The sequence below is a fragment of the Salvelinus fontinalis genome, chromosome 23, assembly GCF_029448725.1.
Source record: "Salvelinus fontinalis isolate EN_2023a chromosome 23, ASM2944872v1, whole genome shotgun sequence".
Taxonomy (NCBI): domain Eukaryota; kingdom Metazoa; phylum Chordata; class Actinopteri; order Salmoniformes; family Salmonidae; genus Salvelinus; species Salvelinus fontinalis.
The window spans coordinates 39,207,044-39,233,643 of record NC_074687.1 but is presented as its reverse complement, the minus strand read 5'-3'; the positions used below and the strand labels follow the sequence as shown (position 1 = coordinate 39,233,643).

Here is a 26,600-nt window from a genome sequence, read left to right as displayed (position 1 = left end):
AGTAAACATAAAATTGTCAGTCTTGATGGAAATTTATATTTTCTTTAGTGTATCATACTGCCATCATAAAAATGTCAGGAATTTTAACCACTTTAAAATGGACATACAGTACATCCATAATTTCAAAGCTCACTACATTGAATTGCACCTCATTTAAAAGTAAATATTATTGAGAATTGAACAAACTGGACTATATGTAGTAAGTTACTTTGAAGAGATGGTAATTGGGTCTAAGTAGATGTTTGTCATTTGGTAGTCTAAATTCAATGTATTTGTCTTTACTGCCATTTCCCGGAAGTAAGACCCTTCCCACACACCAAATCACTTTCCTCACCTTCAGAAGCATCTACATTCACCAAATATTGTGTGGTTATCCTTAGATATAGGGTGCGTTCGTAAATTCACACTGGAGTGCCAGAATGCTCTCAGTGTGCTCTGGGCATTCGTAAATTCAGAGCGTTTCGCTCTCGGAGTGTTCAGGGCGCACACTGGATGCTTTTGGCCGAGGAGTAGGGTTGATCAGACACAATTGCAGTCAAGCACTCAAGCTAGATGGCTAAAGGTCCAGTGTTGGACCCTGAACATAAATGAAAGAACATCTCACTCTATTTGCATCGCCCTAGCAGAGCTGGTTAGGCTGTTTTCATGCTGCTGGCAACAATTGAATTACGCATTTTTGCTGACGTTTACTGACACCGGCCATATTCAACGGGTGTTGAGTGTTTGAAAAATTCATCAATCATTCTGCGCGTGTTGAGTGTTCGTAAAATCCATCAGTTATTCTGTGCTCTGGCACATGCAGACGAGAGTGCTCTGAAATCGGAGTAAATAGCCAGAGTGAATATATGAACGCACCCATATTCTCGAGACTTGCCCAGAGGGAATTGTTGATATGTTGTCAGTTATTTATTCTAGATAACGTTTTCTTCAGAAACATTTGCCAAAAATGCTTTATACATACATGTCTTTAGTATTTTACAGATAGACAAATTGTAAAATAATTTATGCACAATCTGCTCTGATTAAATCCACTTCTGGAGTGTCTTAACAAAATAGAACCAAAATATTAACGCTGACTTAATCCAGTGTCCTGAAAAATGTATTTGTTGGATATACAAATATGTGTATATTTAATGAGACTTTGCATATTTTAATACAATATTTCATTTTTTTTTAAATATAAAAATAAGTATTATATTGTTATCTACATTCAACTGGTAAAAGTGTATTGTGATTTGATTAAGGGGGGGAGGGGATCCTCTATTAGAGTGTGGTACCTGGCCTTAAATATATGAACTTTAAATGCATCTAAATTGTTTTTAAATCGTTAACTCCTTATTAAGGCATTGTCATTACATAGCAAATCAGACATGGGTTACGTCCCAAATGGCCCTGGTCAAAAGTAGTGCACTTCATTGGGAGGGTGCCATTTGGGATGGAGACATGCAGTTATTTCCAAGTTAGGAATGAATGTGTGCATCTAACTCAGTGCCAGTCAGTTACATTAGACTTGATCTAGATTTTATGGTGTCATCCACTCTGTTGATAATGTTGTTTTGCTGTTGTTTGTTATACATGTAAGGTTGTTATTTTTTAATGAAGGGAAATACCACTCTGGGAGTGGACAGAACCCTCCCATAGGGAAGTTAAGGGTACTATATTGAATGTTGACTCCCACTGCCAAGACACACACCCAAACTCTTAAGTATTGTACCAGTAGCCTAATGACCATTGAGCTTTGTTAATGACCCAGAACATGTCTTTCAAATGGTTTTCTTTCCAACAGTATTTGAAAAGTAATCTATGAAGTTTAAGTTATAAGAACAGCACGTACATTATGCCAATTACCAGTGTATCGAGAAATAATATTGAAAAGTTCACATACACACCGTAATGGGGAGTAGTGAACTACATGTAGTTCAATTAGTAATTGAATTAGCTTGGTGGTAGTTGAACTAAATTCAAATCTTGGTAGTGTTTTCACTAGTTAATTCCTTTTTGCCATGTAACTAGTGGAACTACACACTACTATTTTTTGCAAAAATAGTTGAAAAAATATTGGTAGGCAATATTTCCTTTATTTTTCACAATCAGACCTGCCTAATTTTCACAATGTTTGTGTTTAATCGGCTAAATTACGCATTATGTAAACATCTGACTCTAGAGTGACTTGTTCTTGCAATTTGTAGTCTATGACATTTCACATTTGATCATTTTTCATGAAGTAGTTTGGATGAAGTGAACTACTTTTTCAAAGTAACTTTACTTCAGTCATCTAAATGTTTCTTAAGGGTAGCTTTACTTCAGTCAACTATGTTTCTAAAGGCTAGCTTTAGTTCAGTCAACTAAATGTTTCTTAAGGGTAGCTTTACTTCAGTCAACTAAATGTTTCTTAAGGGTAGCTTTACTTCAGTCAACTAAATGTTTCTTAAGGGTAGCTTTACTTCAGTCAACTAAATGTTTCTTAAGGGTAGCTTTACTTCAGTCAACTAAATGTTTCTTAAGGGTAGCTTTACTTCAGTCAACTAAATGTTTCTTAAGGGTAGCTTTACTTCAGTCAACTATATGTTTCTTAAGGGTAGCTTTACTTCAGTCAACTATATGTTTCTAAACGGTAGCTTTAGTTCAGTCAACTAAATGTTTCTTAAGGGTAGCTTTACTTCAGTCAACTATATGTTTCTTAAGGGTAGCTTTAGTGTAGATTAGAATATTCCAGTGGGAAGTAATTGGTAGCTTGGTAAACTATATCTCCAGAGTAGCTCCCCCAACACTGCATGCACACACACTAATGGAAATTGTATGCAGTGACTTTATGTTTTGTAAAGAGTGGATATTAAGAATATAGAATGAATATTCCAACAGTAACTGTTTAGTTATTACTTTTTCAGTTATGGACATATAAGAGACTTGCTGTTCTACTATTCATATATGCCTATTTCAACTAGAATATGTAATAGAGACCATTCCTGTATTAATGCAAAAAGTCACTTCCACAACTCTGAGCATGTGCTGTAGGCTAAGTACCAAGAAGGAGAGGAGAACAGACATGGTGAACTGTGTCACTTGTTGATCCTACTTGACAAGACTCCTAACTGGGCACCGGAGTATTCCTTCTCAGAATGGCTACCGCGTCCACGTCTTTTCTTTACCCCCTCAAGCATCGAACACTTTATGAATACCATATGCCAGGGTGATTTGGCAAACAGGAATATGTTGGGATATGTCTCAGAGGGTCCAAAATGTTCGGTGAGTGGCACATTTTCAGTCATTACTTTTCTTCAGGCTAGAGGATAAAAACTCAAGCTTGGACTTTGATTCTATTGTAAACCGTAACGTTAAACGTATGAGCCTGTCGTGTAATGCTCTTTACTGAGCCATCTGATAAGTTATTCTGTAGCTTATTCTGTTGCTACCGGTTGTGCTTGACTATTTGACAATTCTGATCAACAGTTCGCTCTCTTATTGTATGACTATACTTAACATTCACACGCTACATAATCTAGCATAGCTCAAATTAATATACATTTATGCTCACTTACTTCTGAAGGGTAGACCTATACCGCGTCTTATGTAGGCGACCTCCTATTATTCTTCTAAGTAGCCTGATTGGATGCGGTGCTTGTGAGAGAGGTATAGGATACGTTCCTCTGCTATTTGTAACCCAGCAACAGTCTCAATGAATGGCTGGCTGAACAAATCCTATTATTTTAAGAATTGACACCATTATTAGATCAGACCTATCCCGCAGAGTCGACTATTTCCAATATTGCCTGAGACAAAGTGACTGCAAGCTAACACTTTTTAATTTGGGGCACACGGAGAGGTCTAGCTTTGTAGCTGGAGTAAATCAAAGTGATTTTTGCAACTGCCACAAATAGACGCATACTTTATGCCCAAATGACAAATTCATAATTTGTTCTCAGAATGCCTGCTGCTTTGCAATGTTTCACTCATGTAATAATTGCATGGCTTTGGGGTTTGACAGGAAGATCCGCTCTACGTACGCGTGCCAACTAAAAACGGTTCCACCCTCTACCTGAAAGGAGCGCACCTGGATCCAACGAGACGGAAGTAGTTTCAGAGATTGAGAAACGCTCCACAACTGTACTGACTCTATTCTTTTTGGGCAACAATTTATCTGGAAATCCGCATATTTTGAAGAGGATTTTCTTTTAGTGATATGCTTGACATAAATTAATGGACTTTTTTTTCATTAAGGGTTTGGATTTCAGTTCCCATCCTTATTATGTAATGTCCAGGTAAGTTACATAATTTTCCCGAAAAGAATGTTAAACTGCAGTGCTATGACAAGTACATTTTATAGTAGCCTGATCTATCCTGTCATTTAGGAGACGACTGTACAGTAAAACGTTTCTCCAACTCTTTTAATGGACAAAGTACCGGAGCCAAACAATCGCATATCTTGTTACTTTTCTGCTTTCATGTGTGGAAGTTCATAATTCAAATAGCATGTAACAGTTCATTCTGTTCTCAGCTTTGAAGAAAACGTTTTTTTCCCATGCATATGAGACTGAGTTATATGATCTTGTTTATTGCCTCTGTTTATTTGGCCCGTTTTTCACATTTCTTTCTAACTTACTTTTTAAGGTTACCTCCTTGCAACTGACAGTGTGTTTGGTGAAGTGCAGTGTCAAGGAAATCTACCCCACGCATCTCCAGAAGAATGAGTGGTCTCCGCAGAGTTCTCAGAAGGCGATTACACCCCTTGAAACTGGTGATTGTGGCCCTTATCTTTGTCACATTTCTCTTCCTTATACAACGTGAGGTGGTAAGCCAAAGTCCCACACAAGAAGAGCCCTGGCTGAAGGAGATGGCTGTCAAGCGGGATGCTGTGCTGGGCATGGTGATGGGGGCCGTCAATAACTTCAGGGACGCCATGCCAAAGATGCAGATCAAAGCCCCAGTGCGTCAGCAGGAGACTGCAGGGGACTTCTCCTGTTTGTCAGGGACCTACACGGCTGCTGAGCTGAGGCCAGTCCTAGAGCGTCCACCTCAGGACCCCAATGACCCCGGAGCCTCTGGGAAGCCCTTTCACACAGACAAACTGAGCCCTGCTGAACAGAAGGAGAAGGATCGGGGAGAGGAGAAACACTGCTTTAACCTCTACGCCAGCGACCACATCTCTCTCAGCCGTGACCTGGGCCCTGACACCAGACCACCAGAGTATGTTATTTCTCAATAATTAACTAGCCATTTTTGTGCTGTTATGGTAGCTTTCACAGTTGTTTCCGTATACATGCTCTAAAATGTATTGCCACAGTGCCATACGCTTCAGTTCAAACCAACATGGCCCTGTAAAAATGTCTAGTAAATCTTGGGGTCAGTGGCCCTGTTTATGATGGAAATTGTATCATTATAGGTTCTGTTGTAAAACATTCTAATATGAAGCGAACATCTCGAAGGAAGTTTCTCCTCATCACATAGCAGCTCCACCGTGTGGTGTTCAATAGAACCATTCCTCTGTAGAGGGATTCAGTTTCCATATATTTGTATGTCTTGTCTCAGTGGCTCAGTATGAAACCGAATTCACATACCTAATGACCACAGAAGGGAGGAGAAAACAACATTATATAATGTGTCTCCAACGGACATGATGGTTTTAACCCAAACACGTCTTTGACATTTTCTTTTAGTTATGAGGAAAATTTCACTCCAGAGTTTTTCTGTCTGAAACATTGTTTCAGCGTGTGTGCCCAGTAAATGTGACTGGGAGACTGTGTCTGATTTTGTTGGCATTTTCAAGGGAGTCCCATATCCCAATGACACAACTGAAACATACATCCCTTTAAGGGAGGACTTCAGATGTTTCAGCCACTGAAAGCTCTCTCAGGGACCATAAAAGACACCACCTCATTTTTATTTACTTTGTCTTTTGCAGATGTATCGAGCAAACATTCAAGCGTTGTCCCCCCTTGCTGACCACCAGCGTGATCATTGTGTTTCACAACGAAGGCTGGAGCACTCTGCTGAGGACGGTGTACAGCGTCCTTCACACCTCCCCTGCCATCTTCCTCAAGGAGATCATCCTGGTGGACGATGCCAGTGTGGACGGTAAGGAACTAACCAGCCGGCCGGGCAGATGGTAGGACTACCGTGTTCTCACTTTCATTTTAGTCAGGCAGCCTGCTTGGCGGCCCGCTGGTGTGCCATGAAATGTGCAGGCTGGCGCCCTGATTTCTTGTGAAGGGGGTTATAGCAGGAAGCAGCACTGCTAGTGAATGCCTTCCTAAGAGGGGCTAGCTTGTCTGTGGAGAATTGAGTCAGAGTTTGCTCTTGTAAACAGGCGTCAGGCTGATGGAAACAAGGCCGAGGGAAAATAGGATGGTCATTCCATCTCCAAAAAGCATAAGAAAGATGATTTTGACACCACCATCTTAGATTGTTCTGAAATCGTTTCTGTAATTAGAAACCGATAGGATTAGCATTTATGCAACATTATTTTGTTGAAATATAATTTGATCTCTGAGAAATTAAGCTAATTGATAACACCCAAATTTGCCATTTTAATTTATAGGATCCATATATAGTACCTAACATCCGATTTGGACCAAACTTTTGTCTAACAATGAGTTAAAAATGAAGCTGGCCTCCCAAATGACGCAGCGTCTAAGGCACTGCATTGCAGTGCTTGAGGTGTCACTACAGCCCCGGGTTCGATCCCAGGCCGTTTCACAGCCGTCCGTGCACGAGAGACCCATGAGCCGGCACACAATTGACCCAGAATCGTCCGGGTTAGGGGAGGGTTTGGCTGGCCGGGTTTTCCTTGTCCTATCGCGCTCTAGTGACTCCTTGTGGTGGGCCGGGTGCCTGCAAGCTGACTTCAGTTGCCAGCTGGACGGTTGGCTTCTGGGTTAAGCGAGCAGTGTGGCAAGAAGCAGTGCAGCTTGGCAGGGTTGTGTTTCGGTGGACACGTGGTTCTTGACCTTCGCCTCTACCGAGTCCGTAGTGGAGTTGCAGCATTGGGACAAAACTGTAACTACGAGTTGGATACCATGAAATTGGGGAGATAAGGGGTAAAAGGATAGTTTATTAAAACATTTATGAAGAATCTAAAGACATTTTCAAAAGCCCCCCCCCCCCAAACTCCATGCCAATCCCACCCCAACAACAAGTATATAGTATCACTTCTCTGTGTCTGACAAGTACTATGGAGCTGCAGCTCAGAGTATGGATTTTTCATCCTATGTAATGTATTCTCAGTGAATTTGGTGACAGTTTCTTTCCCCTGTTTAGTGAAAGTAGTCATTGAAGTTGTTTGGTTTATGTCCCATCCTACATCCTGATATTGCCAGGTTCTGACCACTAGATGGTGCTGTTCCTGCTATTAGGTGATTTATTTTTAAAGAATTATTGTACCTAACATCCGATTTGGACCAAACCGTTTTCTGAAAATGAGAAAGACATGACATGAGGAATCCAAAGAAATGGTCTATAATTATTGACCATTATGTGAATCCTGTACATTTGAAATGGCAAATTTGTGTGCAATCAATTAGCTAAATTCTCAGATATCAAATTCTAGTTTAATAAAATGATGTTTCCGAAATGCTTATCTTGTCTGTTTCTAACTACAGAAACGATTTCAGAATAATCTGAGATGGTGGGTGTCATGGCTTGCTGATATGACATGGAACGACCCAGGATGTTTTGCTAAAGGAAATCGTAAAATGTTAGTGAACTGGGAGAGATGGGTTAGTATGGGGACAACTGGGGGTTGTAAATAAGATTAGAGAGTACTGTATATGTGAGTGACGATAGCTGTGAATAGCAGTAGAAGGTGTATTGTTGGCAGTTAGGGGTGATAGGTTTGAAATAAAATCAAATAAAAATGGAGGGATTAGAAATTCTGCAAACCATTATTTTGATATAACCCCAAATCTATCTGCAATATTATACCTGTGATTCCCCGCAGGCAATGCAACCCCACTGAGTGACACTCAAAACTCTCTGTCATTTGTTGGGAATAGCCTGCTATTAGATGAAAGCCAGGCATCTCACTCACTCTTTCATTCACTCCGTTGAAGTGTAAGCTTCCACACTGGGGGGCCAAGTTGAGGTAGAGGCCTACTCCCCCGGAAACAGTCACTGCACTGAGGTAGGAATTTTAGCAGAAGATGAAATGACCTGATCATTTCATTGTATTTTGCTTATTGGTTTATTTTTACATTTTAAAGCTTTTTCTGTAGGTTGCTCTAGTAAGTCCTATCGTATTGAACCTGATTGGCACTGTCCATTTATAGATCGGCAGTTCCACAGCTAATGCAGTTGGCTAATTTCCTTACACAGATGCATTGAAGGAGGAGCTGGATGAGTATTTGAAGCGGCTACACATTGTGCGCGTGGTACGTCAGCGGGAGAGAAAGGGCCTGATCACTGCTCGGCTGCTGGGAGCCTCTGTGGCCACTGGAGACATCCTCACCTTCCTTGACGCTCACTGTTAGTCCACACACGCACACACCACAGCACTGACGTCAAACAGCTGAGTCATCAGACTGGAACAACCAGAACAGCTCAGCCTTTTAGACATTTGTTAATCCACCTACACACTAATATTCAGAATACTAGCAAAATTCACATGTTGTTTAGGGCATGGCAGTAATGCCACAACATATTATTGTTATTGGAATGCAACATATCTTCTATTTTTGCGGTGGCTGCTTCTAGGTGGTCTGGTAAAATATCAAATGAGTGTTCCATTTATTTGTTCAGCTCACAAGTGATTTCATTTGTGGTATTTTAGGTATATTCTCTTTATACCACAGGCTTCCATGTTCTTTGTCGATAGAGTGTTTCACATTTAAAATGCAATGCTATTTAGTGGTTGTATTGTTCGACTGATGGTGAATGCCTATCCAACAGGTGAATGCTTCAATGGCTGGCTGGAGCCTCTACTGGCCAGGATAGCAGAGAATTACACTGCGGTAGTGAGTCCTGACATCACAACCATTGACCTCAACACCTTTGAGTTTGTGAAGCCCTCGCCATACGGACAGAACCACAACCGTGGTAACTTTGACTGGGGCCTGTCCTTTGGCTGGGAGAGTCTACCGGACCACGAAAAACAACGGAGAAAGGATGAGACATATCCTATCAAGTGAGAAGAACTATGTGAATGCCTACTTTCAGGCATGTCAAACACCTCTGTGTATGTGTATTCCTTGATAGGTAGTTGTGAATTGTCTATTCCTCAGCTGAGTGTAAAAAAATGATCTGGACCTTCTATTCAGTGGATAACTTTTACTTCACAGGACACCGACTTTTGCTGGGGGACTCTTCTCTATCTCCAAGGACTACTTCTATCTTATCGGAAGCTATGATGAACAAATGGAAATCTGGGGAGGGGAGAATATCGAAATGTCTTTCAGAGTAAGAGAGGGATCATTTGCCTTTCTACATAGATAGATAGACAACAGCGTGTATTAGGGTGTCATCAGTGCTATTGTAAGTGATTCATCCTGTCTTTATATTGTGCAACAGTACCGGTTTCAGTATAGTCATCATGCCAAGTATTTCTAACAGTGTGTTACCTCTCTGTCTGCCCGCCTGCCTCTCTGTAGGTGTGGCAGTGTGGGGGTCAGCTAGAAATAATCCCTTGCTCCATCGTGGGTCATGTGTTCCGCACCAAGAGTCCGCACACCTTCCCCAAGGGCACCCAGGTGATCGCACGCAACCAGGTGCGGCTGGCCGAGGTCTGGATGGACGACTACAAGGAAATCTTCTACCGACGCAACCAACAAGCTGCACAGTTGGCCAAAGACGTATGTGGTATTTCTGAGTGACATTGTTGTATTTTTGTACATTTAAACCCAGATAGGCAGGCTGATAACTCCAGAAGTAGGACATGCGTTCTAAAACCGTTAATCCATCCCCTACAGCAGGGATGGGTAGCTTGCGTCCGGTCCCCCTTTTGAAGGCGCTTGTGTGTGTGTGTGTGTGTGTGTGTGTGTGTGTGTGTGTGTGTGTGTGTGTGTGTGTGTGTGTGTGTGTATATATACAGTGGGGCAAAAAAGTATTTAGTCAGCCACCAATTGTGCAAGTTCTCCCAATTAAAAAGATGAGAGAGGCCTGTAATTTTCATCATAGGTACACTTCAACTATGACAGACAAAATGAGAAAAAAAATCCAGAAAATCACATTGTAGGATTTTTAATGAATTTATTTGCAAATTATGGTGGAAAATAAGTATTTGGTCAATGACAAAAGTTTATCTCAATACTTTGTTATATACCCTTTGTTGGCAATGACAGAGGTCAAACATTTTCTGTAAGTCTCCACAAGGTTTTCACACACTGTTGCTGGTATTTTGGCCCATTCCTCCATGCAGATCTCCTCTAGAGCAGTGATGTTTTGGGGCTGTTGCCGGGCAACACGGAATTTCAACTCCCTCCAAAGATTTTCTATGGGGTTGAGATCTGGAGACTGGCTAGGCCACTCCAGGACCTTGAAATGCTTCTTACAAAGCCACTCCTTCGTTGCCCGGGCGGTGTGTTTGGGATCATTGTCATGCTGAAAGACCCAGCCACGTTTCATCTTCAATGCCCTTGCTGATGGAATGAGGTTTTCACTCAAAATCTCACGATACATGGCCCCATTCATTCTTTCCTTTTCACGGATCAGTCGTCCTGGTCCCTTTGCAGAAAAACAGCCCCAAAGCATGATGTTTCCACCCCCATGCTTCACAGTAGGTATGGTGTTCTTTGGATGCAACTCAGCATTCTTTGTCCTCCAAACACGACGAATTGAGTTTTTACCAAAAAGTTATATTTTGGTTTCATCTGACCATATGACATTCTCCCAATCTTCTTCTGGATCATCCAAATGCTCTCTAGCAAACTTCAGACGGGCCTGGACATGTACTGGCTTAAGCAGGGGGACACGTCTGGCACTGCAGGATTTGAGTCCCTGGCGGCGTAGTGTGTTACTGATGGTAGGCTTTGTTACTTTGGTCCCAGCTCTCTGCAGGTCATTCACTAGGTCCCCCCGTGTGGTTCTGGGATTTTTGCTCACCGTTCTTGTGATCATTTTGACCCCACGGGGTGAGAACTTGCGTGGAGCCCCAGATCGAGGGAGATTCAGTGTTCTTGTATGTCTTCCATTTCCTAATAATTGCTCCCACAGTTGATTTCTTCAAACCAAGCTGCTTACTTATTGCAGATTCAGTCTTCCCAGCCTGGTGCAGGTCTACAATTTTGTTTCTGGTGTCCTTTGACAGCTCTTTGGTCTTGGCCATAGTGGAGTTTGGAGTGTGACTGTTTGAGGTTGTGGACAGGTGTCTTTTATACTGATAACAAGTTCAAACAGGTGCCATTAATACAGGTAACGAGTGGAGGACAGAGGAGCCTCTTAAAGAAGTTACAGGTCTGTGAGAGCCAGAAATCTTGCTTGTTTGTAGGTGACCAAATACTTATTTTCCACCATAATTTTCAAATAAATGTATTAAAAATCCTACAATGTGATTTTTCTGATTTTTTTTCTCATTTTGTCTGTCATAGTTGAAGTGTACCTATGATGAAAATTACAGGCCTCTCTCATCTTTTTACGTGGGAGAACTTGCACAATTGGTGGCTGACTAAATACTTTTTTGCCCCACTGTATATATATGGATTTTTTTATTTTTTTTATTTACAGTATACCAAACATTAAGAATGAATATTGAGTTGCACCACCCCTGCTGTAGGGGTTGAGGTCAGGGCTCTGTGCAGGCCAGTCAACTTCTTCCACACTGATCTCGACAAACCATTTCTGTATGGACCTCACTTGGTGCACAGGGGCATTGTCATGCTGAAACAGGAAAGGGCCTTCCCCAAACTGTTGCCACAAAGTTGGAAGCACAGAATTGTCTAGAATGGCATTGTAGGCTGTACTGTTAAGGGGCCTAGCCTGAACCATGGAAAACAGCCCCAGACTTATTATTCCTCCTCCACCAAACTTTACAGTTGGCACTAAGCATTCGGGTAGGTAGCTTTCACCTGGCATCCGCCAAACCCAGATTAGTCCGTCTGACTGCCAGATGGTGAAGCGTGATTCATCACTCCAGAGAGCAAGAGCTTTACACCACTCAAGCCAACGTTTGACATTGCGCATGGTGATCTTAGGCTGCGGCTGCTCAGCCATGGAAACCCATTTCATTAAGCTCCCGATGAACAGTTGCTGATGTTGCTTCCAGAGGCAGTTTGGAAGTCGGTAGTGAGTGCTGGACAAAATATTTATATGCACTTCAGCACTTGGCGGTCCCATTCTGTGAACTTGTGTGGATTACCACTTTGCCGCTGAGCCGTTGTTGCTCCTAGACGTTTCCACTTCACAATAACAGCACTTACAGTTGAACGGGGAAACTCTAGCAGAGCAGAATTGGACAAACTGATATTTTGGAAAGGTGGCATCCTATGATTGTAAGACCATTCTACTGCCAGTGTTTGTCTATGGAGATTGCATGGCTTTGTGCTTGATTTTATACACCTGTCAGCAACGGGTGTGGCTGAAATAGTCAAATCCACTCATTTGAAGAGATGTCCACATACTTTTGTACATATAGTGTGTGATATATATATGTGTGTGTGTGTATATATAAATATATAAATGACTGAACAACTTACTGTTACAATTTCGAAATTTGGTTGTGCATCAGCAGTTTGTATCTTGTTATATCAGTCTGTCAATTAGTCCATGTCAGCAAACATTTTGTAGATTGGAAGGTTAGTTTAGCGGACAGCTATCTAAACTTGTTTACATGGTCGAATTACGGCCAGGTGGCCCCCATTGATTTTGTTAGTCAGTCTCACTCAGATATCATATTAAACACTGCTAACATTTCTCTCCACCCTATGGGAATATGTATAGAATTGCAGCAAACTTGCTTTAAAACTGCAACATTTTCTCTACACTCCATGGCAAAGAATTGCACGAAATCATTTACATTTTTACATTTGGGCCCCACCCACACAAAGTTGCCCACCCCTGCCCAACAGTAATGTTTTAACAGTAGCAGTTTGCTTTAGACATACTAATATTCTTATTCTGACTGCAGATTAGTTATTATCCCATTTGTAAGGGAACATTATTATAAGCCTTCCTCCCCTCGGCAGCCTCCTGTGCCACACTCTGGGCCTAGGCCGTCTGTTGTCTATGTATAGTCTGAACAAGGTCACATATGCAAACACATTCTCCAGAGGGGAACATACATTTTGATGTCCATGGTACAGTATGTACAATACTAAAATTAGCACAGTATGAGATGTGAAATATGAAGAATTGACTAGTATCCTTTGTGACTGAGAGAAATCCATTTGAGGAAAACCTTCTGTGCTCAAGGCTATTAGTAGTTTATAGTTGTTAATAGGCAGGATGTCTCTAATAGCTTCATGGAGCACAGCTACAGCAGTTTTCAGCACACACAATGCTCTCATTACTGTCTGGAGAAGCTTTCTCAGTTCCTTGAAATACTCTGCGTTTGTACTGTGGGTGAATCAATAACCGTGTAATGTCTGCTCTGCACTCTTTTGAAACGTTGAACGCTGGGTTGATTCCATGAATGAATTTAAATGAAGCAAAGAGATGGGAAAAAAGCAGACATTTCTGGACTAGAGGGTTCATAATTTGCAATGGTATTTCAGCTAAGTTGTCTTATGTACAGATGTAGGATCTTAATTTGAGCCAGTTTGCTACAGCAGGAAAATAATTCTACAGCAACAGGAAATGTGATTGATGTGGATTATAATTCATAGACATTTTTGAAGGGGTTGATACATTTTTCGTGAGGGAAAATCAAGTCTGAAATTTCAAAGTGGAAATTACGAAGTTCAGAAGTCTTTTTAATATTCAAATACACTATAAGCATTGCAGGAAAGGTCTCCTGCAAAGGGAGGATCAAATTAAGATTCTACATCTGTATGGGTACAAAATATTTTTGGTGCGTGCCAATTACTTGAAACGGGATTGGGTAGACTGAAACTCTGCCATACATGGTGCTGTCTTTCGAGCCGTCACCCATCAAATCAATCAATCAAACTTTATTTTTCACATGTGCCGAATTCACAGTGCAGTTCAAGAAGAGTTAAGAAAATATTGACCAAATAAACTAAAGATTTTTATTTATAATAATAACAATAAATAAATACATAAATTAAATATATTAAAAATATATTAAAAAGTAACACAATTACATAACAATAACGATGCTATATACAGGAGGTACAGGTACCGAGTCAGTAAGCGGGGGTACAGGATATTTGAGGTAATTTTTACATGTACAGTTGAAGTCGGAAGTTTACATACACTTAGATTGGAGTCATTAAAACTCGTTTTTCAACCACTTCACAAATTTCTTGTTAACCTCTCTTGGGTACGTGAGACATTAGCGTCCCACCTCTTCAACAGCCAGTGAAACTGCTAGGCGCCAAATTTAAATACAGAAATACTCATTATAAAAATTCAGAAAACAAAACATATTTTACATTGGTTTAAAGATGAACTTCTTGTGAATCCAACCACGGTGTCAGATTTAAAAAATGCTTTACGGCGAAAGCATACCTTACGATTATTTGAGAACATAGCCCACTAGACAAATCATTACAAACAGTAACCAGCCAAGTAGAACAGTTACACAAGTCAGAAATAGAGATAAAATTAATCCCTTACCTTTGATGATCTTCATATGGTTGCACTCAGCAGACATTAATTTACTCAATAAATGTTCCTTTTGTTCGATAAAGTCTCTTTATATCCAAAAACCTATGTTTTGTTCGTGTGTTTTCTTCAGTAATCCACAGGCTCAAACGCAGTCAAAACAGGAAGACAAAAAAATCTAAATTGTATCCGTAAAGTTCATAGAAACATGTCAAACGATGTTTATATTCAATCCTCAGGTTGCTTTTAGGCTAAATAATCGATAATATTTCAACCGGACAATAACGTCGTCAATTTTAAAAGGTAAACAAGAAACGCACTCTCTCGGTCTCGCGCATGAAAAAGCTCTGTGACACTTTAAGGTCCACTCATTCAGACTGCTCTTACTTCTTCATTTTTCAGAATACAAGCCTGAAACAATTTCTAAAGACTGTTGACATCTAGTGGAAGGCATAGAAACTGCAATTTGAGTACTAAGTCAATGGATTCTGTAATGGCATTGAATAGAAATCTACATAATCCATTCAGAAGGTAGTTATTTTTTTGGTTCTCTCAGGTTTTCGCCTGCCAAATCAGTTCTGTTATACTCACAGATACTATTTTAACAGTTTTGGAAACTTTAGAGTGTTTTCTGTCCACATCTACCAGTTATATGCATATCATATCTTCTGGGCCCGAGAAGCAGGCAGTTTAATTTGGGCATACATTTCATCCAAAATTCCAAATGCTGCCCCCTACCCTAGAAGTTAACAAACTATAGTTTTGGCAAGTCAGTTAGGACATCTACTGTGTGCATGACGCAAGTAATTTTTCCAGCAATTGTTTACAGACATATTATTTCACTTATACATCACTGTATCACAATTCCAGTGGGTCAGAAGTTTACATACACTAAGTTGACTGTGCCTTTTAAACAGCTTTGAAAATTCCAGAAAATTATGTCATGGCTTTAAAAGCTTCTGATAGGCTAATTGACATCATTTGAGTCAATTGGAGGTGTACCTGTGGATGTATTTCAAGGCCTACGTTCAAACTCAGTGCCTCTTTGCTTGACATCAGGGAAAATCAAAACAAATCAGCCAAGACCTCAGAAGAAAATTGTAGACCACAAGTCTGGTTCATCCTTGGAAGCAATTTTCAAATGCCTGAAGGTATCATGTTCATCTGTACAAGCAATAGCACACAAGTATAAACACCATGGGACCACGCAGCCGTCATACCACTCAGGAAGGAGATGCGTTCTGTCTCCTAGAGATGAACGTACTTTGATGCGAAAAGTGCAAATCAATCCCAGAACAACAGCAAAGGACCTTGTGAAGATGCTGGAGGAAACAAGTACAAAAGTATCTATATCCACAGTATAACAAGTCCTATATCGACATAACCTGAAAGGCCGCTCAGCGAGGAAGAAGCCACTACTCCAAAACCGCCATTAAAAACGCCAGACAACGGTTTGCAACTGCACATGGGGACAAAGATCATACTTTTTGGAGAAATGTCCTCTGGTCTAATGAAACAAAAATAGAACTGTTTGGTCATAGTGACCATCGTTATGTTTGGAGGAAAAAGGGGGAGTCTTGCAAGCCGAAGAACACCATCCCAACCGTCAAGCACGGGGATGGCAGCATCATGTTGTGGGGGTGCTTTGCTGCATGAGGGACTGATGCACTTTACAAAATAGATGGCATCATGAGGAGAGGAAAATTATGTTGATATATTGAAGCAACATCTCAAGACATCAGTCAGCAAGTTGAAGCTTGGTCGCAAATGGGTCTTCCAAATGGACAATGACCTCTAGCATATGTAACAGTTTAACTTTAGTCCGTCCCCTCACCCCGACCCGGGCGCGAACCAGGGACCCTCTGCACACATCAACAACAGTCACCCACGAAGCATCATTACCCACCTCTCCACAAAGCCACGGCCCTTGCAGAGCAAGGGAAACCACTACTTCAAGGTCTCAGAGCAAGTGACGTCACCGATTGAAAGGCTATTAGCGGGCACCACCGCTAACTAGCTAGCCATTTCACATCCGTTACACATACTTCCAAAGTTGTGGCAAAATGGCTTAAGGACAACAAAGTCAAGGTATTGGAGTGGCCATCACAAAGACCTGACCTCATTCCTGTTGAAAATCTGTTGGCAGAGCTGAAAAAGCATGTGCGAGCAAAGAGGCCTACAAACCTGACTCAGTTACACCAGCTCTGTCAGGAGGAATAGGCCAAAATTCACCCAACTTATTGTGGGAAGCTTGTGGAAAGCTACCCTAAACGTTTGACCCAAGTTAAACAATTTAAAAAGTCAATGCTATCAAATACTAATTGAGTGTATGTAAACTTCTGACCCACTGGGAATGTGATGAAATAAATAAATCATTCTCTCTACTATTATTCTGACATTTCTCATTCTTAAAATAAAGTGGTGATCCTAACTGACCTAAGACAGGGAATTTTTACTAGGATTAAATGTCAGGAATTGTGAAAAACTGAGTTTAAATGTATTTGGCTAAGATGTATGTAAACCTCTGACTTCAACTGTAGGTGGGGGTGAAGTGACTATGCATAGATAATAAAAAGCGAGCAGCAGTGTACAAACAAATGGATGGTGGGGGGGTAAAAGGAATAGTCAGGGTGGCCATTTGATTAATTTTTCAGCAGTCTTATGGCTTAGGGGTAGAAGCTGTTAAGTCTAGGACTAAAAGGCTCCTTATCTCTCCGGTACCGCTTGCCATGCAGTAGCAGAAAGAACAGTCTATGACGTGGGTGACTGGAGTCTGACAATTTTATGGCTTTCCTCTGACACCGCCTATTATATAGGTCCTGGATGGCAGGAAGCTTGGCCCAGTGATGTACTGGGCCGTACGCACTACCCTCTGTAGTGCCTTGCGGTCTGATGCCGAGCAGTTGCCAAACCAGGCGGTGATGCAACCGGTCAGGATGCTCTTGATGGTGCAGCTGTATAACTTTTTGAGGATCTGGGGACCCATGCCAAATATTTTCAATCTACTGAGGTGGAAAGGTTTTGTCGTGCCTTCTTCACAACTGTTTTGGTGTGTTTGGACCATGATAGTTCTTTGGGGATGTGAACACTAAGGAACTTGAAACTCTTGACCCGCTCCCCTACAGCCCCGTTGATGTTAATGGGGGCCTGTTTGGCCTGCCTTCCTGTAGTCCACGGTCAGCTCCTTTGTCTAGCTCACATTGAGGGAGAGGTTGTTGTCTTGGCACCAATCTGCCAGGTCTCTGACCTCCTCCCTGTAGGCTGTCTCATTGTTGTCGGTGATCAGGCCTACCACTGTTGTGTCGTCAGCAAACTTGATGGTGTTGGAGTCATGTTTTGCCACGCAGTTGTAGGTGAACAGGGAGTACAGGAGGGGACTAAGTACACACCCCCGAGGGGCCCCAGTGTTGAGGATCAGTGTGGCAGACGTGTTGTTATCTACCCTTACCACCTGGGGGTCGCCCGTCAGGAAGTCCAGGATCCAGTTGCAGAGGGAGGTGTTTATTCCCAGAGTCCTTAGCTTAGTGAAGACCTTCGTGTGCACTATGGTGTTGAAAGCTGAGTTGTAGTCAATGAACAGCATTCTCACGTGTGTTCCTTTTGTCTAGGTGGGAAAGGGCAGTTGTGGAGTGCGATTGAGATTGCGTCATCTGTGGATCTGTTGGGGTGGTATGCGAATTGGAGTGAGTCTAGGGTGTACGGGAGGATGCTGTTATGAGCCATGACTAGCCTTTCAAAGCACTTCATGGTTACCGACGTAAGTGCTATGGGGAGGTAATCATTTAGGCAGGTTACCTTCCCTACCTTGGGCACAGGGACTATGGTGGTCTGCTTGAAACATGTTTCTATTACAGACTCAGTCAGGAAGACGTTGAAAATGTCAGTGAAGACACTTGCCAGTTGGTCCACGCATGCTTTGAGTACACGTCCTGGTAATCCATCTGGCCCTGCAGCTTTGTGAATGTTCGCCTGTTTAAAGGTCTTGCTCACATTGACTACTGAGAGCATTATCACACAGTCATCCAGAACAGCTGGCGCTTTCGTGCATGCTTAGTGTTGCTTGCCTCGAAGCGAGCATAAAAGGCATTTAGCTCGTCTGGTAGGCTTCGGGGGAGCTCGTGGCTGGGTTTACCTTTGTAGTCTGTAATAGTTTTCAAGCCCTGCCACACCCGATGCGCGTCAGAGCCGGTGTAGTAGGATTCAATCTTAATCCTGTATTGACACTTTGCTTCTTTGATTGTTCACCTGAGGGCATAGCGGGATTTCTTATAAGCGTCCGGATTAGTGTCCCGCTCCTTGAAAGCGGCAGCTCTAGCCTTTAGCTCGATGCGGATGTTGCCTGTATTCCATGGCTTCTGGTTAGGACATGTATGTACGGTCACTGGGGGGACGACGTTGTCGATGCACTTATTGATGCAGCCGATGACTGAGGTGGTATACTCCTCAATGCCATTGGATGAATCCCGGAACATATTCCAGTCTGTGCTAGCAAAACAGTCCTGTAGGGTAGCATCCTCGTCATCTGACCACTTCCGTAATTAGCGAGTCACTGGTACTTCCTGCTTTAGTTTTAGCTTGTAAGCAGGAATCGGGAGGATAGAATTATGGTCAGGTTTTCCAAATGGAGGGCGGGGGAGAGCTTTGTATGTATCTCTTTGTGTGGAGTAAAGGTGGTCTAGAGTGTTTTATTTTCCTCTGGTTGCACATGTGACATGCTGGTAAAAATGTAGTAAAACTGATTTAAGTTTGCCTGCATTACAGTCCGCGGCCACTAGGAGCGCCGCTTCTGGATGAGCATTTTCTTGTTTGCTTATGGCCTTACAGAGTTGGTTGAATGTGGTCTTAGTGCCAGCATCGGTCTGTGGTGGTAAGTAGACGGCTACAAATAATATAGATGAGAACTCTCTTGGTAGATAGTGTGGTCTACAGCTTATGATAAGGTACTCTACCTCATGCGAGCAATACCTCGATACTTCTTTAATATTAGACATCGCGCACCAACTGTTATTGACAAAAAGACACACTCAACCACCCCTCGTCTTATCAGACGTAGCTTTTCTGTTCTGCCGGTGCATTGAAAATCCTGCCAGCTCTATATTATCCGTGTCGCCATTCGTCCACGACTCAGTGAAACATAAGATATTACAGTTCCTAATGTCCTGTTGGTGGGATAATCATAATCATAGGTCATCCATTTTATTCTCCAATGATTGTATGTTAGCGAAGTAGGATGGATAGCAGTGGGAGTTTATTCTCTCGCCTACGGATTCTCAGAAGGCAGCCCGATCTGCGTCCTCTTCTCCTCCGTCTTTTCTTCATGCAAATTATGGGGATCTGGGCCTGTTCCCTGGAGAGCAGTATATCCTTCTTTGTGGTGAGTAGCAATTCTGATGTCCAGAAGTTATTTTCGGTCATAATAGACGGTAGCAGCAACTTTATATACAGAATAAGTAAAAAAATAAGTTAAACGCAACACAAACTAACAAAATAGCACAATTGGTTAGGAGCATGTAAGACCTCAGCCATCCTCTTCGGCGCCATCTTCAACCACGGAGCTCCAGCGCTAGACGAGCTGTGGGGAAGTGGTAATGCAGGCTTCCCTCCCAGTTCAAAGCCTGGGCAGTGTGAGTAATTAAGAAAGTTCCCCCCTCTTTAATGGCTGCTGCCTGGAATTGTTTCCACAGAGGGCCTTCGGAGACATCGCGCAGCGTGTGGACCTCCGGGAGCGGCTGCAGTGCAAGAGCTTCTCCTGGTATTTGAAGAACGTGTATCCAGAGGTCTTCATGCCCGATCTCAACCCACTCCACTTCGGCTCGGTAAGCCCCCACGTAATTATCCCCTCTCCCAGACTCTTTCCTGACCACAGAGAGCTACAGTATGTCTGGCCACAGTGGGTTTCCATTTAGCAGCTCCAGAGGGCTCAGAGGAGGGCTCCAGGCCAGGCCAGGCCAGGCCAGGGGAGTGAGCAGCTTCGCACCACTTAAGGTAGACTTGGTAGACTTGAACAGCTTGTGTGTCTCACTGAAATCCCTTTCCTTGTGCCTCCAGGTGAAGAATGTAGGTAAAGACTCGTGTCTGGATGCAGGGGAGAACAACGAAGGAGGGAAGCGGCTGATCTTGTATCCATGCCACGGACTCGGAGGAAACCAGGTCAGAGGGACGGGAATAAAGTGACTAGGTTCAGTCATGAAGGAATTAAGTACTTTGTCTGTCACTTTCGAAATCAAGAGGATGACTTATCGTGCTCTTTGTGATCCCTCAGTATTTTGAGTACTCGACCCATCACGAGATCCGGCACAATATTCAGAAGGAGCTGTGTTTGCATGGGACGGAGGCAGCCGTGAAGCTGGAAGACTGCCAGTATAAAGGCCGCATCACATTTGTAGGAGCAGAACAGAAGTGGGAGTTAAGGGAGGTGAGACCAAAGACCCACATCTCTACTCTAATGGGCTCAGTCAAGATTTCTACTTGAAATCCTGGGTTTCATCCTTTTGACCGTGAATTAATATCAAAAATGTTGGGGATGTTGATGCCTGCTTCTCTTTCATTATCTTCACCATAGAAGTGGATGTTAGTTATTTACTACTGAGGATGTTGGTGACTAATCTGTGTCTTCTCTCTGCGTAGAACCAGTTATTCTTCATCCCACGATGGAATCTGTGTCTGAGTGCCCGTCATGAGCACCCCTCCTTGGTTGCCTGTAACCCCTCAGACAGATACCAACTGTGGCTCTTTGTCTGAGGACATGACACACATGGACCTCGGCACTAGTGATGACGTGTGCCTGGGCATTCTAGGACCATTAGAACAAGTAGCAATTGGCGTACATTTTTAAATGTATTATCAAATTGAATGTGTATTTATTTTTATACGTAGAAGAACTGCTGCTGGAAAGTTGGGGATTTTGAGGAGAATATGCAATCTCGGGAAGGAAGCATTCAAACTGATACTGAAGACTTAAAAAAGGAATACACTTTTTTTTATCATGATTCGTGTTAAGGGATTATTTTTCTTCTGCCATTCAAGCCAACCGCTGATTGTGGATTGATGGCACTACCTGGGACTGAAATTAGTGACTTTGGATGGGTACTTAATGAAGAGAGATTTCCACTATTGTCTTTTTCTCTTTTGTTTCTGTCTTACTCCAGAGGGAAATTAACGTTCCAATTTATTTTATTTAATTACAAAGGCTTGTTCTTTATTGCCTACACTGAATAATTTATTAATACAGTAGATATGTGAAAACCAACAACAAAATGGGATCTCAAACAATGGAATAGTGCACGTGCCTTTTGCATAAACAGAATAATTAAGATTGTATGCACCAAAGACTCGTCAAGGGTTACTTTTCTATTAAAATAAATGTTTGTATTATAGGTTATTCAATATCTACCACTACTGCCTCTTTTTGTTATGCAAAGTAATTATATCAGGAAGGTACTAGACATGCATTCTCCCTTACCACCGCTAGAGGGTCTGATTCCCCTCTCACCCAGCTGGTTTTCCTCACAAGCCAATTGAGAACGATATCAATGCGCTGCCCATACAGTGCCTCTGGTTATCTTATATACTTTGAACAGCTAATTTTTATTAAATGTACATTTTCCAAAGTTGCATTTTAACGAAGGGCTTGAGTTGTGTGGTACTGTTATATTTGGCATCCCAAATTCCTAATAATCTGGTATTTGCAAGATAAGTCATCTTTTATTTTGCTTTTCCGTATTGCTTTTACGGGACGTTCAGAGGTGTTTTAATCATAAGTGTGTTTACCTTTCTGGGACAGGCTTTAGTAACGTAACATTTTCAAACACAATTCCACAGTCACAGAGGTGGTATTTCAAACAATCAGTTTTGTACAGTTTGATTGCATACATTTTTGGGGGGTAACTTTATCTCTCTACAAGAATAGCTGGATTTTTCTTGGGCCCCAGCCCCCAGGTACTTGTAGCAAACAATTTAATCAAGTAAACTAATGTTTTAGATGTCGGGTTTTAGGGAATAATGTAAGGTTGACACATCTTAACAAAAGGTACTTTGAGATGAACAATGGATAGTTTAGTTGTTTGTAATGTCTTTTTCAATGCTTGACAACACATTTAGAAGAAAAAATATATATTTCGAATAAAATGCATTTACATGTTTTTGTATAATGTTCATGGGGATTGCAAATGTTTTTTAATGTGTAGGCTAAAATGGGATCTGTAGAAAGGGAAACATTTTAAGCTTTGTTTACAACATGGAATATATGATTGTAGTTTTGATTCAAGTCTCAGAATTCCCAGTATCCCACAGACATCAGTGTTTTGATCCAAGGATGTGGGCTAGTTTATACACATCTATGTTTGTGTCAGAGTGTTAACTGACAATGGAATGTTAGAATTTTGTTGAATTTAGGGATATGCCTGGTTCTAGAACCGAATGCGCTCGTGAGTGAGTCTTCGATTTGGATACTTGAGGTTTTTCATTTCTTATGTTCAACAGGAGAGGGCGCTGTGCACAAAATAATTTATCCTTGACGCATCCCTGTCCATAATTTTTACTGGGCCTTCAGTTATTGCAGGTGTACCCTTTCTCTAAACACACGTAGAGCAGATATATATATATTTTTACAGAAAGAGTTCAAGCTAAAATCATTAAACATATGAAGAAAAGTAACACATGGTTTCATTTTATTTCTAAGTGATGTATTGTTAAAAAGCAGAAACACAACAAAAACAAAACATTTTGGCTTTATCTAACGTTAAGAAACCAAAACACATATTGAAACATTTATACCATTTTGGGCAAAAAAGATTCTGTTTCACAGAAGCAAACATGATAGTAACCAACATAATGAAATCAGGCACATGGAGCTGTACAATTCACAACCATCATAAAACAAGTGCAATTTAAGACCAAAACATGTTTTTTATTCAATTCAAATACAGACTGTTCAGTAAACCACAAATACACATTTAAATATATCATTCATAATAAGTACTGAAAATCATACACACAGCAGAATGATTCAACGTCACTGTATGTTGCCTTCTCGTAAATGCTTTGGCACTGATACTAAGTCATACTAATACAGTGCCACTGATTCCCTGACAGCTGGATGCACTTTACTTTGCCACTGAGGTGAGGTAACATTATTACTCACCTCAGTGAGGAGTCAGGAGCAGAAACTCAAATCAAGTAGTAATCATATACAGGAGTGTATGAGCATGTTGGATGACTATTCACACTTTAGGCTTCGAATAGGACAGGGATACAAGCAGGGGTTCCCACTCTTTTTATGGTGAGGGAATGTTGGTCTGTAATTGTAAAGGCTGTTTGGAATCACTGCTGTCCCTAACATTTCAAAACAGTTAAAGCAATACATACCTGGAGCATTTAGTTCAATGGCCTTACTTGTAAGTTATTTACAGATTTTTGGCTAATTATACTTTCTGACAAATCACCCGTGCTGATCAGTAATTTTGTAACTTGGTGCTGATATGATTGTCCAACTTCAAATGTTTCTTTTTTTACAATAACTGAGATCTGCATTTCATGCGCGATACTGATGTGGCTCTCGAGTATGACATGTAGTGATAGTTTGAACTGTCATTAAAACACTTCCATGTGTAAGTTTCATTTTGCATTTCCTGTTGCTATTGCACCGTTCAATAACTGCGTCACACAATGATGTTTGTATCTGTCCAAACATTCTCTTGATGTATTTACTCTCAGTTGTCATACGAGAATGGAATGTGGAGCTAAATATATCCTTGAAATCAGTTCCCTGTCCAACTCAGCAATATAGTGTCCTCAGTTAAGAGTTACATATTTTTTATTGACATTTATTTGAAATGAAGCCCCATAAAATGTTATTTATTGATCATATTATTATCCTGTTTCCATTGATTGGATAGTTGCATGTGATCTTTGAGAAATGAATGTCAAAGTGCTGCATTGGTATATCACCTTCACAAAAGTGCAAACAGCTGTGAATCATTTTGACTTCAATGTCACCGATGACATAATGCTCTTAGCATTATAATTCAAAATAAATAACTAAAAGTTGTAGTCTGTTTCAAGCTTTTCCAAACAATAAAAAAGCATGGATTACAAGCGACAACACAATAAGGTTTGTACAGTACATTAATACAGATTTTATAAACCCAAATTGAACATGGTCAATTCCTCATAAATGCCATTGAAAGACCCAAAATAACATGCATTTATAAATATCAAACCATTTATAAGTATACACATACTTCAGAACCAATAAATAAACTGGGACAATTCGTTTTTTGCACATTTGACACATAGACATAGAAAAGTTCCATTCACAATATATCCTTAAAACCTTACCTTTAAAATTACAAGATACATTGCACAGGCTTACAGCTTTCAGTTTTTGTTGACTGATTCCATCTCGCAGTTTAGAATACTAGAAATCAGGGGGCTCATTAGAAACGTTTCTCATCATGGAACCTGTAGCTAAATAATGTCAATCTAATGTATAGTCTTGTAAATGACTTGGAAAGTTGAGTTCCCATTAAAGGCCATTAATATATTCTCCATAAATAACACTTGGTCAGCCTTGTTCATTAAGAAAAGACAACATGAAGCCTACACAGACAGGTGAGTTAGGCCCACTAAACTGCTGCGACCTGGGGGACATTCTCTGCTAATGCAGGGATCTTTGTACTGACTGCTAAAGAAGGCCCTTCAGACAGACAATTAACGCTAGACACTTCCTTTGGCTGCTCTGCCACAAAACACTTCTTATTGTTCAGGTAGTTGTTGTGGAACTCAATCTGGCTGAGGCCCCCAGATTGCTCAGGGAATGTTCCTTTAGACGGGACCACGTTGTTCTCCAGGTCAGGTGTGCAGCAGCCCATGGCAGTGGTTGCTGCTGTGCCATTGGTCATGGTGAAGTGCTGATTGGCGTACTGTTCCTCAGCCTGGCGGGGGTAATCTGTGTACTGCTCTGCAATGTCGACGGCCATGTTAAATGGTCCTTGTGGCATGGCACCGTTAGTAGTGCTTACTGTGTGCGGGAATGATAAGACCTCTCCATAGGGTTCACTGGGTTGGCTGGCCGTCCCGTTGGCTGAGGCAACAGCACTGGGGTTCTCCAACTGATAATAATCTGCTGGGGAGCTGAATATATAAGAGTTTCCATTCATATGGTTGTCCTGTGGCAGAGTGGCGTCAGAGTAACACAACACAGAGGACAGGGGGGCAACCTCAGTGTTGGCGACAGGCGGCTCGCTGACTCCATTCTCAAAGTCCTCCGACTTGTCCTCCTCATCGCCGTCCTCTTCCTCAGAGTCACTGTTCGCCAAGCTCTGAGTGCTGGAGTCAGACAGTCCGCTGCATAAACTGCTGCTGTCCTCTTCATCCTCGTCATCTTCCTCATTCTCCTCATCATCCTCATCTTCGTCTTCATCACCCAGAGGCTCGTCCATGTCGTCAGCAGTCTGGAGGTGCATGATGGCAGACTGTTGGACTGTTGGGTCTGACAGAGAGTATTGGGTCTGGACCAGCGGGCTGCCATAGCCGTTGCTTTCGCCATGGTAACCGTTGGCAGGGGATGCCTGCTGCTGCTCGCGGCTCTTCTCCAGCTCTAGCTTCATGATGGTGTGCAAGAAGTGGGTCCGCACGCGGATGGGGTTAAACTCCACCCGGCCGGCCGCGTTGCTACAGCCCTCCTTGGTACAGCCACAGGGAAAAGACATGCGGTCCACCTGTAGATAGGACCACCTTGGGTTATATGACCATATATTCTGCAGTTGGCATGTAATTTATTAATGAATGTGATACTTTGGCAATATCAGATAAGCTACTGTAGATGATACAGTACTTTTTCAATGATACAGTACTTTCATGTACAACGTCTAACATATTTGATCGCTTAATCACCCTTCTATTGAAATGCATTTGCCTGAAGACTAGGGGCCGCATAGAATGCTTAATTCCAG

The 26,600-nt window shown here is 41.7% G+C and overlaps 2 protein-coding genes across 9 annotated transcripts in view; one reads left to right on the top strand and one right to left on the bottom strand.

Annotated features, from left to right (window-relative positions):
- Positions 1-59: 59 nt before the first annotated feature.
- On the top strand, positions 60-23,303 carry LOC129821304 (polypeptide N-acetylgalactosaminyltransferase 3-like). 2 transcript variants are annotated; one of them, XM_055878808.1, is made up of 12 exons: positions 60-3,246; positions 3,986-4,259; positions 4,609-5,184; positions 5,900-6,072; positions 8,308-8,457; positions 8,881-9,115; positions 9,270-9,387; positions 9,579-9,779; positions 20,331-20,462; positions 20,695-20,796; positions 20,909-21,061; positions 21,274-23,303. In XM_055878808.1, the coding sequence occupies exons 3-12, from the start codon at positions 4,685-4,687 to the stop codon at positions 21,385-21,387; spliced, it is 1,878 nt and encodes a 625-aa protein (XP_055734783.1). In that variant the 5' UTR covers positions 60-3,246; positions 3,986-4,259; positions 4,609-4,684; the 3' UTR covers positions 21,388-23,303. The 2 variants fall into 2 exon arrangements, with proteins under 2 accessions (XP_055734783.1, XP_055734785.1); XM_055878810.1 differs by having other exon boundaries at positions 60-4,104; positions 4,219-4,259.
- Positions 23,299-26,600, bottom strand: part of LOC129821305 (cysteine/serine-rich nuclear protein 3-like) — a 37,640-nt gene continuing 34,338 nt past the window's right edge. For all 7 annotated transcript variants that reach the window (XM_055878815.1, XM_055878813.1, XM_055878811.1 and 4 more), the window contains one exon: positions 23,299-26,366. In XM_055878815.1, the coding sequence (XP_055734790.1) occupies positions 25,272-26,366 (1,095 nt within the window). In that variant the 3' untranslated portion in view covers positions 23,299-25,271. The remainder of the gene's footprint in view (positions 26,367-26,600) is intronic.

Coding starts and splice junctions, on each gene's coding strand:
- LOC129821304 (XM_055878808.1), top strand. CDS start 4,685: ATGAGTGGTCTCCGCAGAGTTCTCAGAAGGCGATTACACCCCTTGAAA. Junction 5,185..5,899: donor CCTGACACCAGACCACCAGA/GTATGTTATTTC, acceptor TGTCTTTTGCAG/ATGTATCGAGCAAACATTCA. Junction 20,797..20,908: donor ACGGACTCGGAGGAAACCAG/GTCAGAGGGACG, acceptor GTGATCCCTCAG/TATTTTGAGTACTCGACCCA.